The 16,939-nt window shown below is 37.8% G+C and overlaps 4 protein-coding genes and 1 pseudogene across 5 annotated transcripts; 2 read left to right on the plus strand and 3 right to left on the minus strand.

Moving 5' to 3' along the window:
• Positions 1-150: 150 nt before the first annotated feature.
• On the minus strand, positions 151-994 carry LOC111788676 (dehydration-responsive element-binding protein 3 pseudogene; annotated as a pseudogene).
• A 922-nt stretch (positions 995-1,916) lies between these two features.
• DTA4 (downstream target of AGL15-4) lies at positions 1,917-3,651 on the minus strand. The gene is made up of 2 exons (XM_023669110.2): positions 2,718-3,651; positions 1,917-2,640 (listed from the first exon to the last, which is right to left on the minus strand). The coding sequence occupies exons 1-2, from the start codon at positions 3,254-3,256 to the stop codon at positions 2,061-2,063; spliced, it is 1,119 nt and encodes a 372-aa protein (XP_023524878.2). The 5' UTR covers positions 3,257-3,651; the 3' UTR covers positions 1,917-2,060.
• A 3,761-nt stretch (positions 3,652-7,412) lies between these two features.
• LOC111788678 (NADP-dependent malic enzyme) lies at positions 7,413-12,214 on the plus strand. The gene is made up of 20 exons (XM_023669112.2): positions 7,413-7,678; positions 7,809-8,098; positions 8,477-8,597; positions 8,691-8,765; positions 9,023-9,174; positions 9,245-9,350; positions 9,511-9,576; positions 9,692-9,787; positions 9,869-9,940; positions 10,043-10,126; positions 10,210-10,308; positions 10,402-10,449; positions 10,554-10,607; positions 10,724-10,822; positions 10,904-10,993; positions 11,080-11,157; positions 11,255-11,329; positions 11,427-11,517; positions 11,654-11,782; positions 11,859-12,214. Exons 1-20 carry the CDS (start codon positions 7,649-7,651, stop codon positions 11,945-11,947), a joined length of 1,944 nt encoding a protein of 647 aa, XP_023524880.2. The 5' UTR covers positions 7,413-7,648; the 3' UTR covers positions 11,948-12,214.
• Positions 12,215-12,346: 132 nt separating this feature from the next.
• On the plus strand, positions 12,347-14,209 carry LOC111788680 (histidine-containing phosphotransfer protein 4). 2 transcript variants are annotated; one of them, XM_023669114.2, is made up of 6 exons: positions 12,347-13,008; positions 13,103-13,233; positions 13,314-13,382; positions 13,493-13,564; positions 13,671-13,743; positions 13,824-14,209. In XM_023669114.2, exons 1-6 carry the CDS (start codon positions 12,949-12,951, stop codon positions 13,869-13,871), a joined length of 453 nt encoding a protein of 150 aa, XP_023524882.2. In that variant the 5' UTR covers positions 12,347-12,948; the 3' UTR covers positions 13,872-14,209. The 2 variants fall into 2 exon arrangements, with proteins under 2 accessions (XP_023524882.2, XP_023524883.2); XM_023669115.2 differs by having other exon boundaries at positions 13,680-13,743.
• LOC111788679 (uncharacterized) lies at positions 14,200-16,865 on the minus strand. Its single transcript, XM_023669113.2, has 4 exons — positions 16,549-16,865; positions 16,005-16,115; positions 14,920-15,916; positions 14,200-14,773 (listed from the first exon to the last, which is right to left on the minus strand). Exons 1-4 carry the CDS (start codon positions 16,741-16,743, stop codon positions 14,550-14,552), a joined length of 1,527 nt encoding a protein of 508 aa, XP_023524881.2. The 5' UTR covers positions 16,744-16,865; the 3' UTR covers positions 14,200-14,549.
• Positions 16,866-16,939: the final 74 nt, after the last annotated feature.

Raw genomic sequence — 16,939 nt, forward strand, 5'->3', positions numbered from 1 at the left:
ACGATGAATTCAACAAATACAAGTTTAGCCATTTTTTAAATTTCGAATTTTGGATTTTCTCATTAAAATATTGTGTCCTAGTAATGATATCACACAATATATTTTATCATTTTCACATTTTAATTGGGAGAAAAAAAAAAGAGAGGCAAATTTGGATAATCCACTTGATATTGACTCGAGACGCTCCAAACTTCATTTAATTTCAAATTTGAAATCTTACTTAATGTAGATTTAGACGCAACCTAATTAGTTTTATTTCAAATTAATTAACTTTTTCATTTATCATCACATCCTGGATTTTTTTTTTTTTTTTCTCTCTTTAATGTGGAAGGTTGACAATTTATTTATTTATTTTTCATTCCCAATCGCCGCCGTCGAAGATGACCGGAATCGTACTCTGATCGGAAAACCCTCCAAAGAAATCAGTTTCCGCCGCTGTGTACGACGGATTCCCCCACCAATCCACCGAGTCAACCAACTCGAGTTTGTTCCACGACTCAGCGCCGATTTCCTCTTCAATATTGGGCAATTCCACAATCTCCCCCAATTCATCCGACCCTTCTTCATCATTGGACGACGAAGTTGTGGGCATCGTAGAATCAAAATGGACCATCGCCGCCGCCTTGGCTGCCGCAGCCTGAATATCTGTGGGCATTAAGGAGACCGGGCGGGGAAGCAAACCGGCGAGTTGAGGGAAATTGAGAATGGGTTTAGCGGAATCGCCTTTGATGCTGAGCAGGGCCACGTCGTGTGCACGTGCTGCCATCTCCGGTGTGGTGAAAGTCCCTAGCCAAATCCGAGACTTCTTCCTGGGCTGACGAATCTCCGACACCCATTTGCCCCAACTTCTCTTCCGTACGCCTCTGTAAATTTGGTGCCTTCGATTTCCCCTTTTGATCTCTGTACTCTGAGACTCTAAATTCGAATTGTTTGGCTCCGCCATTGATGCCGAGAGAAAGAAGAAGAAGAAGAAGAAGACGAAGAAGAGCAAAGTGACATGTGAGAGTAGTATTGTATAGAACATTATATTATATATAAAAATAAAAAATTGGTAGGCTCCTAACAAAGCGACTTCTAACCAACCAAACCTTCTATAATTTGACATTAATTCCTAATGAAAGCCCCAGATGAAGACTTTTTTAGGATTTCCAATCATTTTAACATGTATATATATTTATGTATTTCTATATCTTTGGACAACAAAAACATCTATGTAGATTAATGTATTAATAATTAATGACTCCTAACAAGTTTTAATTTTTAAATTTTCTATCTTATTTGGATCTTAACCTTCTATTAAAAAAGTATGGCTTCATTCAATTAGTTCATAATTATTATATTTTTAAAGTTATTTGTAGTAATTTTTGTTTCTTTAGATTTATTTTATTTACATGCGTCACGAAATCAAATAACAAAATAATAACATTAATATATGAATCTAACTTATCATTAAATTTTTTTTTTTATTACTTTAACTCAATCTCATTTTCTAAAAGCAATTTCTTTCCAATATGGCACTCCACTGAGAATAAGAGGACTGAAAATTAATATTTATTTTAAAACCTTATAGGATTTCTTATGTTTTTTTTTTTTAAATCAAATATCTCATTATTGAATAAAAAAAAAAATATATATATATATATATTCTAATACAAAATAATTGATTACTACATATAGAAAACGTGTCAGGTACATTATGTTAACAATTTGTAATGATATGAATGTGAGTTTATGAGGTTTAACTAAATTATAGGGACATATTATTAAATCATATTATAGACGTATTATTTGGTTTTATTAGGGATGAATTTGAGACGCTATTAAATCCTAATGTGTTATAACACGAGAATTTATTTGTAACAAACCTTATACGAGAGTGATTAACATTAATGTACATTTATGTATCTCAACGGGCAAAAAGAAAATGGTATAATATATAGAAAAAGAGCACATGAAAGCAAATGAGTTTGTGTTGAGGGAATGATTGAGAGATTGAATAGAAGAAATAAAATTAAAAAAAAAAAAAAAAAAAAAAAAAAAAAAAAAAAAAGAAAGGAAGTTTAATTGAGAAAGTAAAGGAAAGCGTTGTAAAGAAGAATTAAGAAGAGAGCAAATAGAGCTTGATGGGGCAATGAAAGAGTGGGGGGGACATGGGAGGGAGAAGAGGTGGGAGCAAAGAGAAAAGCCATTGATATGCCAATGCCATTGTTAATATTATTCCCCTTTTCTTCTTTGTAAATTGGCCTACCAATCACATGCTTGTACTGCCCCCCACTCCATGCCTGAATCTGGTCTCCCACGGTGACCATAATCGCGGATTCCTCCGGTACAAAACAAACCCAACCTTTCTTCGAGTAAACATGGAATACACAAGAAGAAGAAGACGAAGACGAAGATCCATGGCAGAAATGGAAGCATAAGGCATGAGACATATCAGTTCCCCTTATAAGCATTCTCATCACATCATGTTTCATACAGTTTTCCAGTTCGTCATTCTGTTTCTGCTTGTGCACACACCACACTGATCCCTGCCTCGAACCCACTTCCTTCTCTGCAACTTTCCCGCAATTTTCCCCGAAAATTTTAACAATTTTCTCCCCCATTTTCTCTGTTACTTGTGTCAGTGCTTCCATTTTGTTGCTGCCAAAAGATTTTCAAATGGGATTTGTGGGGTGAATATTAAAATTGATGATGAATAGTAAAGAAACAGAGCTTACCTGAAATCCGAATATCCAAATCCCGAAATGGCCTCCATCTCTTTCCTCAGACCTTCATCTCGGCTCCACACAAATTCTTCACTCACTTCACTCTCATCCTCTCCATCCCAATACTCCTCAAACCCATACCCCTTCTCCGGGGACCTTGTCACCACCGTCTTTTTCTCCCGCGATATCCCAAAAACCCCCACCGCCGCCGCCGACGCAGCCGCCCCAATCAGCTCCATTGGAATCCCATGGTTCCCCAATTGGAAACACCCAATGCTGCCCATTGAATCCAAAATCCTTACCACAGAATCATGATCCGACGATTCAATGGATCGAAAATCAATCCTGGGTGGGGTCTGAATGAATCTCTGTCTCGGGAAAATGTTTTCGGGCAAAACCAGATTGGGGACGCGGAGAGAGTGCTCGAGGAAGTCGGTGAGAACGTCGTCGTTTGTGACGGAGGAGCGGCGGCTGGTGTTGATAGGGGAGGGTGGGGGAGCCCGGAAGTCGAAGGGGGTCGCCGCCGTGAGCTCAGGCGACATCATTCCCATCGTTGGAAAACAGAAGAAAAACAGGGGAAAATGGGGAATTCGATGAAGAGGGATTTTCCGGTAAGGTTGGATTTATTTTTTCGAAGAGATGGAGAAATTAAAAGGGAAAAAAGGAGATGAAGAAGCAATGATGAGTTGCCAAGAAATTGAGGGACATCATGGAAATCATCTTTCTTTTGCAAGGGTCTACTCTGTTTCTTTCTTTTCTGTTTGTTTCAAGCTGTGCCTGATTCATCGTCTTCTTCTTTCTCTTTTCCTTTTTGCTTTTGAATCCTTTTTTTTACAGATATAATTGTTGTCGATGTGGATCACAGCTGAGACTGTGACGCAATTATGGTGTGGTGGCCATTGCAAACCACACAGCTTTTTCTAATAATTCTACGCCATTTTCATTTTATGTATTAAATGATAATCATCATGTGTTTTCGTAATAATTACTATCTTACTCCTTACCCCTTTATTTGAACTATGTTTAGATTATAATACAATATACAAACTTAACCGTATACTATTAACTGATAAAAGTTTCAGGCTAATTTAGGGAATGATGGTGGATTTATAAACAAAGAATACTCTCTCCATTCGTATGAGATTTTTTGAGGAATCCCAAAGCAAAGCCATGAGAGTTTATGCTCAAAGTAGACAATATCATATCCTTGTGGAGAGTCGTGTTCGTCTATCAACCACAACACTAATTAGCTTTCACTTTTAATTTCTTTAATGTGTATTAGTTGATGTAATGATAATAAAAAGGGTGGAGGTTGGACTAATAAAGGAATAAAGTTAATTAAAAGAAAAGGCTTCCTCCGATTTGTGTGGGCTTACATATGAATTGGGCTTAGGTGGGTGGGTATTAGTCATGGGCTTACATATGAATTGGGCTTAGGTGGGTGGGTATTACGCATGGGCTTGAACATGGGCCTAAAAGTGTATTCATTATGAGGAAAGGCAATAATGGGAATGAGTTATTAGGGGAGGGGTAGGGCTAACGGCGGGGCGCCCAAAGCCAAAGCGTGTGGCGAGCATCGGCTGACGTTGACACCCAATATTAAAGAACACTGTATGAGGTGGGCCCTCTCTGTTTTAAATCCAAAACTAGAGGCCGCGAGTCGACGCGGCTGTTCTTCTACCACCACCACCACCACCAACTCTCTTTTTTAGCCGCCCTTCTTGATTTTTTTTCCCCTTAACTCATAATTCAACATCTTTACTATTACTACATTTCATTGCATAAAACTATATAATAAATTTCCATAAAGTTTAATATCATTTTAGACCTAAGTTTAAAACTTTACAATACACCCTTGTTATTTTTCTCCTCATTTATTAATTAGAGTCTACCATTAAATTGCATTTATGTCTCCAACCATACAACTAATTACATGACTTCAGGGATTGCGTGTAAATGCGTGGAGTCTACATCTTCAAAGGTTATTGTTGTAATTACCCACACTAAATATATTCTGTGTTTGACTTTTCAAATCTGTCTGTAAAACTTAGTACCCCTGTCAATCCAAAATCTAAATTTTTATCAACTTAAATTATTCTTTTATTTATTTTTTTTTTTTTTTTAGTTTCGAGTACAAATCTAATTCACGAGTCAAACACTTGTACAAGATTTTATACCGTCGATTTCGACGTAAACTCTCCCTTGTGTTTGAAGGGATGATGACAAAAATTTGGCCTTTAGTCATTTGAGTCGATCCAAAATAGGGAAGTGAGTGAAAAAAAGAGGAAAAATTTTGGAGGGCGGACATGGCCAAGAAACATACTTGACAACTCTTGGGACGTTGTTTTCTAACACTCCTGCTTCTTTTGAATCATAATCATTGCTTACACACCATGTTTTATCATTAAATTATTATATTACAAGATCTCACGACCAATTAAAAGAATTTACTTCCAAATTAATTGTTCCAATATAACTCCATAAATGGTATTTTAATAGCAATTTGAACTATGTAAGCACTAAACTATCATAATTAAAATTGAGTTAAATACTAATCTACCTACCCCTCCTTCCAACTATAAAATTATTATTCCAATCAAATGCTTATTTTCGTAATTATATCTAATAATTATCAAAATTTAATATTGACAAATTCATTGAATTTGTCGGTAATGATATATTCATACACATCAAAATTTAATATTGACAAATTCATTGGGTTGGTGTGTGTGGTGGTGTGGCATGGAAGAAGAGACTTTAGGGATGTGGCGTAGAGAATGGCTACGTGCTCGGCCAACCCACCACCGATGGTAATGCCCATTGTGTTCACCGCCCTACCCCACGCCTCCAATAAGCTTTCTTTGTGGCACTTCAATTGATAATCCAATTCACCTATGTCTTATCAACAACATAATATCTTGTATTTAATCAACCAAAGTTTGTAATAATCACCACCATATTTTGTGGACATTTCTTCCGATTTAATTATGCGATAAGGTTTGAGCTTTGAATTTGTTGAAAATTTGATGTTACTATTTCAATTATTTCAATTATATGAGTATATGTGGGACATTTGCATAGTTACAAGAAAAAAAAAATAATTAAAATTTGACAAGTGTGATAGAATTGTGTTTGTCCAATTGACAAGCAATGTAAAAGAAGAAAGTGATCGAGATATTAAAATAATGCAATCATCAATTAAATCTTCTACCATATTCAAATTTAGGGTTCAAACTATATACCTCAAAAGAGATGTCAAGTAGCATATTCGAGATGATGGTAAAAAAATACATATTTAGAGTTAGGAATGCTCACAAGATGAGTAGAGATGGAAAGGGTGATTATTTATCTCATTTGAAGAACCACTCCAATATTTTTTATCTAATTGAAAATTCATGGAAAGTGTGATAGTTTCTTGTGATTGTTTAGCTCATATAAAAAACCGCTCACCGCTCCTATATCTAATTAAAAATTCATGGAAAATATAACACCTAAAGTTCACAATTAGCACATATTGTCTGTTTTGGGCTTTCCCCTCAAAGTCTACCAAACTCGTCTATCATGGAGAGGTTTCCACTCATAAAAAATGTTTCATTCTCACAATCCACCCATCGTTCCCTTATCCAACCGATGTGGGATCTCACAGTCCACGCATTTTTAGGGCCCAACGTCCTCCCTATTACTCATTCCTCTCTCAAATCGATGTGGGATCTCATAATCCATTGTCACTCGAGGCTCAATGTCCTCGTTAGCACACTACATAACGTTGATACCATTTGCAATAGTCAAGCTCACCGTTAATATATTTTGTTCTCTTTAAAAAATTTCTTTTCGAGCTTCTTCACACGCTTGTAAATGAATGTGTCATTCTTCCCTTCAATCAATGTGGATGTTACGAAGAATTAGGAGGTAGAAATGAGAGGAAACGCGGGTCGATAAATCTTAGGGAAAAAAATATATGGTTGTAGTTTGATGCCAAATGTGTGGTGTTATTATATCAAACCCTCATAGTGAGGCCCACACTACCTTTATTTTTGTTTCCCCCTTATTTTCATCAATTCAATGTATTCTATTCTTCTTCTCTATCAACTTGTCCACCTTTTGCTTAACGTTACCGACGGTCATAGTAGCACACAGCATGTTGTCCACGTGTACTTACCCTATTTGATTCCCTTTTTTTTTTTTTTTCTCGCATTGGGGTTTCATTTCCACCAAAATTCTCCTCACCTTCATTCCAACCACAACAACTATCCTCAAAATCTGTATTTTCCTCTTTTTTTATTATTATTTAAAAAAATTCCTTGGTTTTGAATTTCCAACCTGGTGAAAGGGTGGAGTGTGAGGGGGAGATTAAGCATCAAAATGTGGGGAGTTTTTGTGAAATATTAGGGGAATGACAAATATGATGGGTCCCTCCACGTCATACGCCGTGTTTTTTTCCCGTCTAAATTCGCCGCACTGGATCCTTTCTCCTTCATTCCACCTTCACCACCTAATTCCTTAACCCTGCTTAGATTAGCTTAATCTTACTCTGTTCATTGTTTAACCTATACTTCAAAATTATTAATTTATAGATGGGTTTAGTTTGTTGTTTTGACAAATTCAGTAGGCCATCAACTTTGCCCAACCCTTTTTAATTCAAATAATAAATAAATACACACACTTTTTTCAGCTTCCTATAAGTTTCCCATTTCCCCAGCTTTGCATTCTCTTCCCAGCCTAGGCTTTAAACAAAAACCAGTAGAGAGAGAAACAGATCGGGGGGGAGACTAAGAGAGAGAGAGAGGGGAGGACAGATTTAGCAGGAGAAACCGGAGGACACCTTTCTTTCTTCACATTCTCATTCCATTCTCCTTCCTCATCCTCTATTTTTCTCTCTCTCTTCACACCCTTACTTAAACAATCCCCCCATTTCTTCCTCTTCCCCACAATCACTTTTCACCATGATCTCCTTGAACAGAACCACTTTCCTGGTATTGCAATTCGATTCCATTACTTTTTCACCCTTTGTTTTATGTTTTTGTATCTGGGTCGTTTTAATTTTTGCGGGATTTCTCTGATTCGTTCAATGTTGCTCGATCTTTTTTTTTTTTTTTTTCTCAGACCCAGATGGGTGTCTCTGGAGCTTGCTCCACTTCTTCCGGCACCGGAAGGCGGCATCCGGTGTCTCTGAAGGTGGTGTCGATGGACTCGAATGGCCGAGCCGGCCAGCGAAGCGGCAGTGTTGTCGTGGAGAACAGCACTATGAATGAAATTGCCAAGGCACCGTCGCCGGTGGTCGAGGTGGAACCCAAATCCACCGCCAGCAGCTGGGCTCAGGATGCGTATGTTGATGATTCCGCCGCCGCCACAGAGGAGCAAATCATGACACCTTGGAGCGTTTCTGTTGCAAGGTGAAAATCACGATCCCCAATTTTTTGTTTTTTTTGGCTTGATTGTTTAATTTATTCACCCCCTTTTAAGCTTGTGTCATCTTATATTATAATCTTAACTTAGTTTTTGAATTTTATAGGAATTAACTGATTGCAATTTGCATCATATTATATTGGTGTAGTGTTCTTGATAATCTTCTAGACCTATATGTTATTTGTTGAGTTTACATTTCATATAGCTGCTGATTTGTGATTTCCTGCTGACTTATTTGAACTCTGCAAACCCTTGAGAGAAATTTCTTTATGTTATTTCTCTCACTTTTCTGCTGTCTTTTGTTTCAATCTTTCAAAGCTGATTCTTTTTCTTCTCCTTGTGTTGGTTTTTCGCTGGAAACTCAGTGGATATAACTTATTGAGAGACCCACGCCACAACAAGGGGCTTGCTTTTACTGAGAAAGAAAGAGATGCTCACTACTTGCGCGGTCTGCTACCCCCGGCGGTTGTTGCTCAGAATATTCAGGTTACTCTTTCACTTGAGATACCATTCAGGCGCATTGTAAACTTTACAAAACCTAGTTTTTGATTCTTGAAACTATTTGGAACAACTTTCCAGGTAAAGAAGATGTTACACAATATTCGTCAATATCAGGTGCCATTGCAGAAGTACATGGCTATGATGGATCTTCAGGTAGCCATTTATTGATGTCATTTTTTTAGTAGGAATTTCAAATGATTCTTGATTAAATTTTTGGATTTCATCTTCTTGAACACAAAATTCTGAACCTTGTTGAACCAACGTTCTTAATATATGCATCAATCCTTGTAAGTACATCAGTGGAACTTATTATGAAATTGAACAAGGTTTTCTCTCCCAAGATTGGTACTTTGCATATCAGATTCAGTACTGTTTGTCTTATAACCAACCTTTTCTGTACCCTTTTTCAGGAGAGGAACGAAAAGCTGTTTTACAATCTCCTTATCAATCATGTAGAAGAATTACTCCCAGTTGTGTATACACCAACCGTGGGTGAAGCTTGCCAGAAATATGGAAGCATCTTCAGGCAACCACAGGGTCTTTACATCAGTTTGAAAGAAAAGTACGTTTCTTGATTGTGATGCATTTCTTTCTTGGTTTTTCGTGTTGAAATGATCAAGTTTCTTTTGCAGGGGGAGGATCCTTGAGGTTTTGCGGAATTGGCCTGAGAAGAACATTCAAGTCATTGTAGTAACTGATGGGGAGAGAATTTTGGGGCTAGGAGACCTTGGATGTCAGGTTAATTCCATTTGCGACTCTTTCGTAATGAAACTTGTTTACAAGTATTTAAAATGATGATCCTCCACTGAAGCTTGAGATTGAGCGATGAACTCTTTCTTCTTGTCTGTTATTGAATCTAATGATCCTAACACAGAGCAAATCCATGTTATTATTTTAGGGGATGGGCATACCCGTTGGAAAACTCTCTTTATATACTGCACTCGGGGGCGTTTTTCCTTCAGCGGTGAGTGCCTATACGATCTCATCCTACTCTTCTATATAATTGATTTTCGAAACTAACCTTGCTTGCTTCATTTCCTTTCTCGTTGTCTCAATATCTAATTTATCAAAAATTTCAGTGCTTGCCTGTGACCATTGATGTCGGTACGAACAATGAGGAGTTGTTGAATGATGAGTTTTACATTGGACTCAGGCAAAAGAGAGCTACTGGGCAGGTTTGTATCTTGCATCTATAGTTTAAGGTGGCTTTATTCATTTCATTCCAAGCTTAAGTGGGATGCTTTTACTCGACATAGGAATATGCGGAACTTATAGATGAATTCATGACTGCGGTCAAACAGTGCTATGGGGAGAAACTACTCATTCAGGTACTTTATCATAATTACACATACTTGTATAGTTGGGAAAATCTAATCTTTTCTTTCTTAATCATTCTAATATTCATCTAATTCCATTTTCACGTTTTGAAGTTTGAAGATTTTGCAAACCACAATGCATTCGACTTGCTAGCAAAATACGGTGCAACTCATCTAGTCTTTAATGACGACATTCAGGTTAGAACCTTGGACTTTTCATTTTACTGTTTATATAATTTCAACCAACTTATCTCTGATATCTTTGTCGCATTGAATCTCAGGGGACAGCATCCGTCGTCCTTGCTGGGCTCATTGCAGCTTTAAAATTTGTTGGCGGATCCTTAGCTGACCATAGGTTTTTATTCCTTGGTGCTGGAGAAGTATGTCCATATTGATTCATGTCCAACACCTTAAATGTTCCTCCTAGTTTTGACGTAAAATATTAACGTTTGGTGTTCCTTTCATTGTCTCAGGCTGGTACTGGAATTGCAGAACTCATAGCCCTTGAGATATCAAAACAGGTTAAAATGAATAGTCATTTTAGACTGTAGATTTTCCACATACTTCGCTCAAAATTTATTTGGTTAATCTTCATATTAATTAACAAGGGCTAGCCTTTGTATAGACCAATGCTCCCTTGGAAGAGACCCGAAAAAACATTTGGCTCGTGGATTCGAAGGTAACTAATTCATCAAGTTTTGTGAGGTGTTCATCATTCATTAAGTTTTTTGAAATTTTAATTTCTGATTTTTTTTTTTTTTTTTTTTTTTTTTTTTTTTTTTGTTCTTTCCTCAGGGGCTGATTGTAAGTTCTAGGAAGGATACGCTCCAACATTTCAAGAAACCTTGGGCTCATGAACACAAACCTATTAGGAAACTCATAGATGCCGTTAAGGTGTGTCAAATTTACCTCCACAAATGCATATTCATAAATTTGAACGAAGTATTAAGTTTCTTTTTTACTGTTTAACATCAGGAAATCAAACCGACTGTCTTGATTGGAACATCAGGCGTTGGAAGAACATTCACTAAAGAAGTCGTGGAGACTATGGCCTCGATCAATGAGGTATTGAATCCATCTAACTGATTTCTCCTTTGTTTTTTACTTTAAGAAGAGTATAAGCAGATCATGAATTGGTTAACTTGTTGCAGAAACCTATCATTCTCTCTCTTTCCAACCCTACTTCCCAATCTGAATGTACTGCTGAAGAAGCTTATAAATGGAGTCAGGTAAATACAATGGCAATTTTTCAACTGCCTCAGTTTTGCCATAGGTTGTCCTCCTCCATATTCATTTTGTATGACATTGTTGGGTTGTTTTGTTCAGGGTCGTGTCATTTTTGCAAGTGGGAGCCCATTCGACCCAGTAAACTACAAGGGGAAGACGTTTGTGCCTGGCCAGGTTCCACATTTCAATTCAATTCTGTCTAATAAGCTTAACGTATATCAAGATTTGGGTGTTAACATTATTCTATGGTGATTTCTTTACGACAATGCAGGCAAACAATGCGTACATCTTTCCTGGATTGGGTTTGGGGTTGATTATGTCAGGCACAATCCGTGTTCATGACGACATGCTTCTAGCAGCCTGTAAGTACTCATAAGCCTAGCAAGATTAAAGTGCAAGATGGGACTTTTTTTCCATTGCTATGTTTAAGTCATCGTTTTTATCGAGTCGGGGTTCAATCCCTCCTAGCATATTAATGTACTTGTTTATTACCATCAGCGGAAGCCTTGGCTTCACAAGTGACCCAAGACGACTACAACAAAGGACTCATCTATCCTCCATTTACCAACATCAGAAAGATTTCAGCACATATTGCTGCTAGTGTGGCTGCAAAAGCTTATGAACTTGGTGAGTCTTCAACTTCATTTCCTTTTCCCAAACTTTTCAACGAGTTACAATTTGCTAATCATTCAATGTCTCATAGGTCTGGCCACTCGCCACCCTCAACCTAAAGATCTGGTGAAATATGCTGAGAGCTGTATGTACAGTCCTAGCTATCAAAATTATCGGTAGATTGCGATGTCTCTCGTAGCTGTGCTGTGTTGTGTCGTTCGTTTATTTTCTGATAATGTATCTTCAATTTGTATTACTTTCTTTTGTTATGTAAGTTACTTGGTTGTTTAGAAATCAGTTTATAGTTTGTATTAGTTGTGAGAAAAAGAAAAAGAAAGAAGAAAAGAAGAAAAGGGAAGTGGAAAAAAGAACTCTTACAAGTGTTTCATGAAATTGAATGGAAACTTGTGCTCAAAATCTGAAGTAGATTCATGGTTTATTGTTGGAGATTTCTGTTGAATACTAAACATTAAGCCATTACTCTGCAATTCACTCAGATTGTTTCATTCAGTGCAATTCACTCAGATTGTTTGGATGTGAAATAAAAATGCATTTTTGTGTAGAAGGGTAATATCAATGTCCAGAGTGAGATTCTAAGCTAACAACTACAGGAGATAATGATGTGAAATATTCTGATCCTTTGTCTCCCACTATATTCCACTGCTCTTTAAATATTTAGCTCATTACCAAAAGAAGCTGCAGATGTGACACTATAATACACCTCTTCTGTGCACATCTTTCTCACATAGGAATGGCAGATGAACAGGAGGAAACTCCTGATGCTCTTGCACTCTCTATTAGTGGTGTTACAGAATACTATGGTTAGTGCGTAAAGAGCCGAAAGGCTCTAAATGAAGATATATTCTTATTGAAACCTAAATATGGTATGTGCATGGAATATGCTACGAATGACTGAAATCTGGCAACTTCTTCTAAGTTTCTCTAAACCTGGGGGAATATGACAGCCGCCATCTCCTCTCCTACAGTCTTCCTCTTGGAGGCTCAGATGCTAAAGCTCAGCATCTGGCCTACATGCACTGCTTTCCTCTATTCTTCTTTCTTTTCTCTTGTTTCTCCTCTTTATAAACCTCTGGATCCTAACCATTATGTAACTTAAACTCATCACCACTCCATAATCTTCCTACTCTGTTCTGTTTTCTCCCTTTGATATTTTGCTTGAGATGGAAAGGAGTCAGTTGTTGAGGCAGATCAACAGCATGAGACAGTCACTCTTTGATCAGGTCCTTTTTATCTCACTTAAGCATCCATTTTCCTTTACATCTGTTATTAAATCTATAGATGTAAAGCACTAAAACCAGATATTGCTCTCTTCAGGGACTCCTTGATGAACAATTCGTTCAGTTGGAGGAGCTGCAAGATGATGCTAACCCAAACTTTGTTGAGGAAGTTGTAACTCTATGCTACCGTGACTCGTCGAGATTAATCCTGAACTTAGAGCAAGCATTGTAAGTAAATTCAGAACCTCAAACTCTTTCCCTTCTGTAGTTGTAATGATCACCATTCTAACAAATCAATTTCAGTGCAGAAAGAAGAGCCCTCTAGACTTCAATCAGTTGGATAGCTATATGCAACAGTTCAAGGGAAATATCTCAAGGTAAAGTCACAAAAGAAGAAAGAATAAGAACAATAATTAATCATAAAGCTAGCTATATTCGCTGTCGGCTTTAATAAAACATGTTTCGTCCTTAATCATGAATGATGCAGCATTGGAGCAAGAAAGGTGAAAGATCAGTGCACACTTTTTAGGGAATACTGTATGGCTGGAAGTGGAGAAGGGTATTATCTTTTTCTTAACCTCATCACGATTACACTCAGATTAACCTACGAGCATATATGGTAGTTTTTTAATACTGATTCTGATGCCTTCTGTAAACATGTTAAGATGCTTTAGGACTTTCCAGCGACTGAAAAAAGAACATACATCTCTGAGAAAGAAGTTCGAAGCTTACTTTCAGGTTTATATCTCACTACTCAGTTGACAAAAAGAAGCAAAAAGTTGGGATTTTTACTATAATTTGTGTTGTTTTCTGAGCAGCTGAAAAGGCAAGCTGGTCCGAGTCAAGTTGCAAGTCGTCCCAAGTAAAGAATGATGGGCAACCAAAGGCTAGCACTTCAAACTTTAGTTGTTAAGTTTCCTAGCAAGCTTATGGAGTTCATGCATATAAGTTGTTCAAAGCCCCTTGTCTTAACTTCTTGGTAAATGGAAAGTAAGCAAGTGTTCGCCCTTTTGTACAAATCTTTCTCTCCCAATTAGCTGTCTGTCCACTAGTCAAACAATATAGGATGCTTTTGAAATAGCAAGGAGGTGCATGCATCTCTAATCCAAGCTGAGAGGTTGTCCAACATCAACGATCATAAGAAAAGATTATACTTGGCAAGCTTAAAGATAGATGTATAAATCAGAGCCCAAATATTCCAAAATCTTTAATTTATACCGACTCATTTACTCAAATACGCTCATATAAAATGCTCAGAATATCTGTGGAATGTCGTGTACATTAGAGTACGATGACACCGGAATGATTTTTACAACCATCGTATACAGCTTTTGCTCATGCTTATGGGCAAAATGTAGCCTCCTACACTTAAGAGCATGTTCTTTTCCAGCATCATTACAGGGTTTATCTTTCTACGCACCTTTAAGGTACAGAAGAGTACAATTTACAAGATTGTTTCACCTGGCCGAGGAATGCACAAGCGTAACATCTAATGCAATGCCCTTCCCGGTTCGCACTTCAAAGTTGTAACAGCAGTTCCGCAACTAATCACATGAAACCTCGTCCAGCATGTCCAGGAAAACTTTCTTTGATGTCGTTTGAAGAGCTTGATCAAAACGATATGGATTGGCTGATGCTGCTTCAAATTTCAGCCAGAGTTCTTTTTTAAGAGTCTCTTCTCCAGCACGTTTGCCAACCCGAAATACACTTTCACATTCCTTCAACATGGGAGTGCTATCTATGTGCGGCAAGCTGACCCCAACTGGACCTTTATGTAAATTTTTTTAGTCAGAAACGTATCACAAATCATAGGCCAAACGCGACATTGATATAATCAAAATTATCTATAATAAAACAGAATCTAAACTGATTCATGAGCAGGGAAGTGTGGTAATTGAAATATAAGAACAATACCTTCGTCGCCGAAAGATTTCTTTGCTTCGTGACATCCGTAACAAGCAGCACTTTTCACTGAATGAAAATCAGACGGCTCCAGTAAAACACATGTTTTTGGAGGTGACATAAACCAGTCTGGTGAGGCTTCAACCTCCTTTCTAATTTCTAATTTGTGAGCCTGTTGAATTCCCAAGAGTTCTGGGTACTTTAAAGCCAGTCCATCAGAAGCGTCACCGCCAGAGGAGTAATCCTGAACTCCAACGGGAAAAGGTGTGGCCTTATAAACCATTTTTTTGTCTTTATGTGATGACTCAGAAATGGGTTCGAGCAGCACACAAGATTTTGGAGGCGACATTTTTAAGCAGGGAGTCATAACTAGCATAGAGCAATTTTTCTTTGATAACATAGGTGGGGAAGCAAATCCACGCTGATGAGTTATCTCAACTTGTGCTATATCAGACCCAGAAGGCTCAACACCACTAAGCACAATTCCACTACCTTCTAACAAATTCTCCCCCAGTTTAGTTAAATTGGACCCAGATGGCTTACCAGTACTTGGCGCAATTCCATTACCTTCAAGCAGATTCTCCCCTAGTGTTGTTAAATCAGGACCAGAAGGCTTGCCAGGCTCAAGTATTTTACCTTCAAGTTCATTCTCGTTTAAATCTCCACATGCAATAAAACATGGTTGTGCGCCCTCGATTATGGTCGAAGTCATTCCACTAAGTGCAGATTTAGAATATTTCACATGTTTAGATGAGAGTGATTTAGAAATAGGAAGAGGTGTGAGTAAAAACAATTGTCTTCCTCTCTCAATATTGCATCCAGCACGCCATGATACGAGGGGTGAAGGAGAGATCAGATCTCGAACTTCAGCTTGGTCTGGGCTGTCAATAACACTGTTTTCCGTATCGTTAACCATCACATTGCTTTCACTAGACAAGGGTTGTTCTATATCACCATCAATACCTTTTGATGGAGAAGAGAGCACCTTCTGAAGTCTGGGAACCCATGGCTGGATTTAAGAAAATTATCCCACACGAGCTATCAGGATGAATGGAGTTGCAATATAAAATCAGTTTTAATGAAAATTGAAAAATTACCTTAAAAGAAGATAGCATATCAGATAAGATATGAGTGAAAGATTCGATCTGGTTCCTCCCTTGTTTCCCCATTTCCTTCAGTTCAAATGTTTTCACAACAAGTTCATCAATCTGCCAATCCAGTACGGTAAGATGAAATTATGCAACATAATAAAAAGAAGAACCAACCAACTACCACAAAGATTATAGAGAATCTTAAAATAGGTGCAATTGTGTACCGCCCAGTTTAAGAACACACAATTACCTTTAAGTTCATTAATTCCTAGAATTCATATGTACGTAATCTACCCTTCTAAACTTATGTGTTGTTCCTTATTACCTAGGAGAGAACAAAAGTCTTGAAGAAACAAGTTCATTGCTTACTATGCCCTGTCTAATTCACTTCCGTTCTCCCCAATTTTGAAACAGAAATCAACCCAAACGAAACACCATTATGAAACCAATCCACACATGAAAATCAAGATGAACAGAACAAAAGTTACGCAGATAGTTGAATCAGAGCGAATACCCATTCTCGAAAAGGAGGCTAGTTCGAGAGAGATACCTGATTAGTGAACGCTGAGAGATCGGACTGAACCAGAAGAAGACGATCGAGAGCATCATCTTGCTCTTCAACCTTAGACTTGTAATCATCTTCCTTTCTCTTAGCAGTAGCGACAGATTTGGAGGAAGTTCGGCCGTATTTTTGGTTCGATACATCCCTCAGTGGCTTCTTCCCTGATTTCCCCCTCATCGGCATCCTAATCGCCGCCGGAAGACTCCCCTTCGGAAACCCGCAAAATTTTCTCTCTCCCACTTTTTGAATCTCTCCAATGGCGGGCTTTTACGTGCCTGTAGTTGTACAACGTTCCAGAATCTACAGTGAAAGCTTCATTAGTGCAAAATAGAATGGGCCAACGCACTCTATTGGGCTTTGTTCAAAGCCCATTTCTATT

The sequence above is a fragment of the Cucurbita pepo genome, chromosome 2, assembly GCF_057944985.1.
Source record: "Cucurbita pepo subsp. pepo isolate OVF chromosome 2, ASM5794498v1, whole genome shotgun sequence".
Classification (NCBI taxonomy): domain Eukaryota; kingdom Viridiplantae; phylum Streptophyta; class Magnoliopsida; order Cucurbitales; family Cucurbitaceae; genus Cucurbita; species Cucurbita pepo.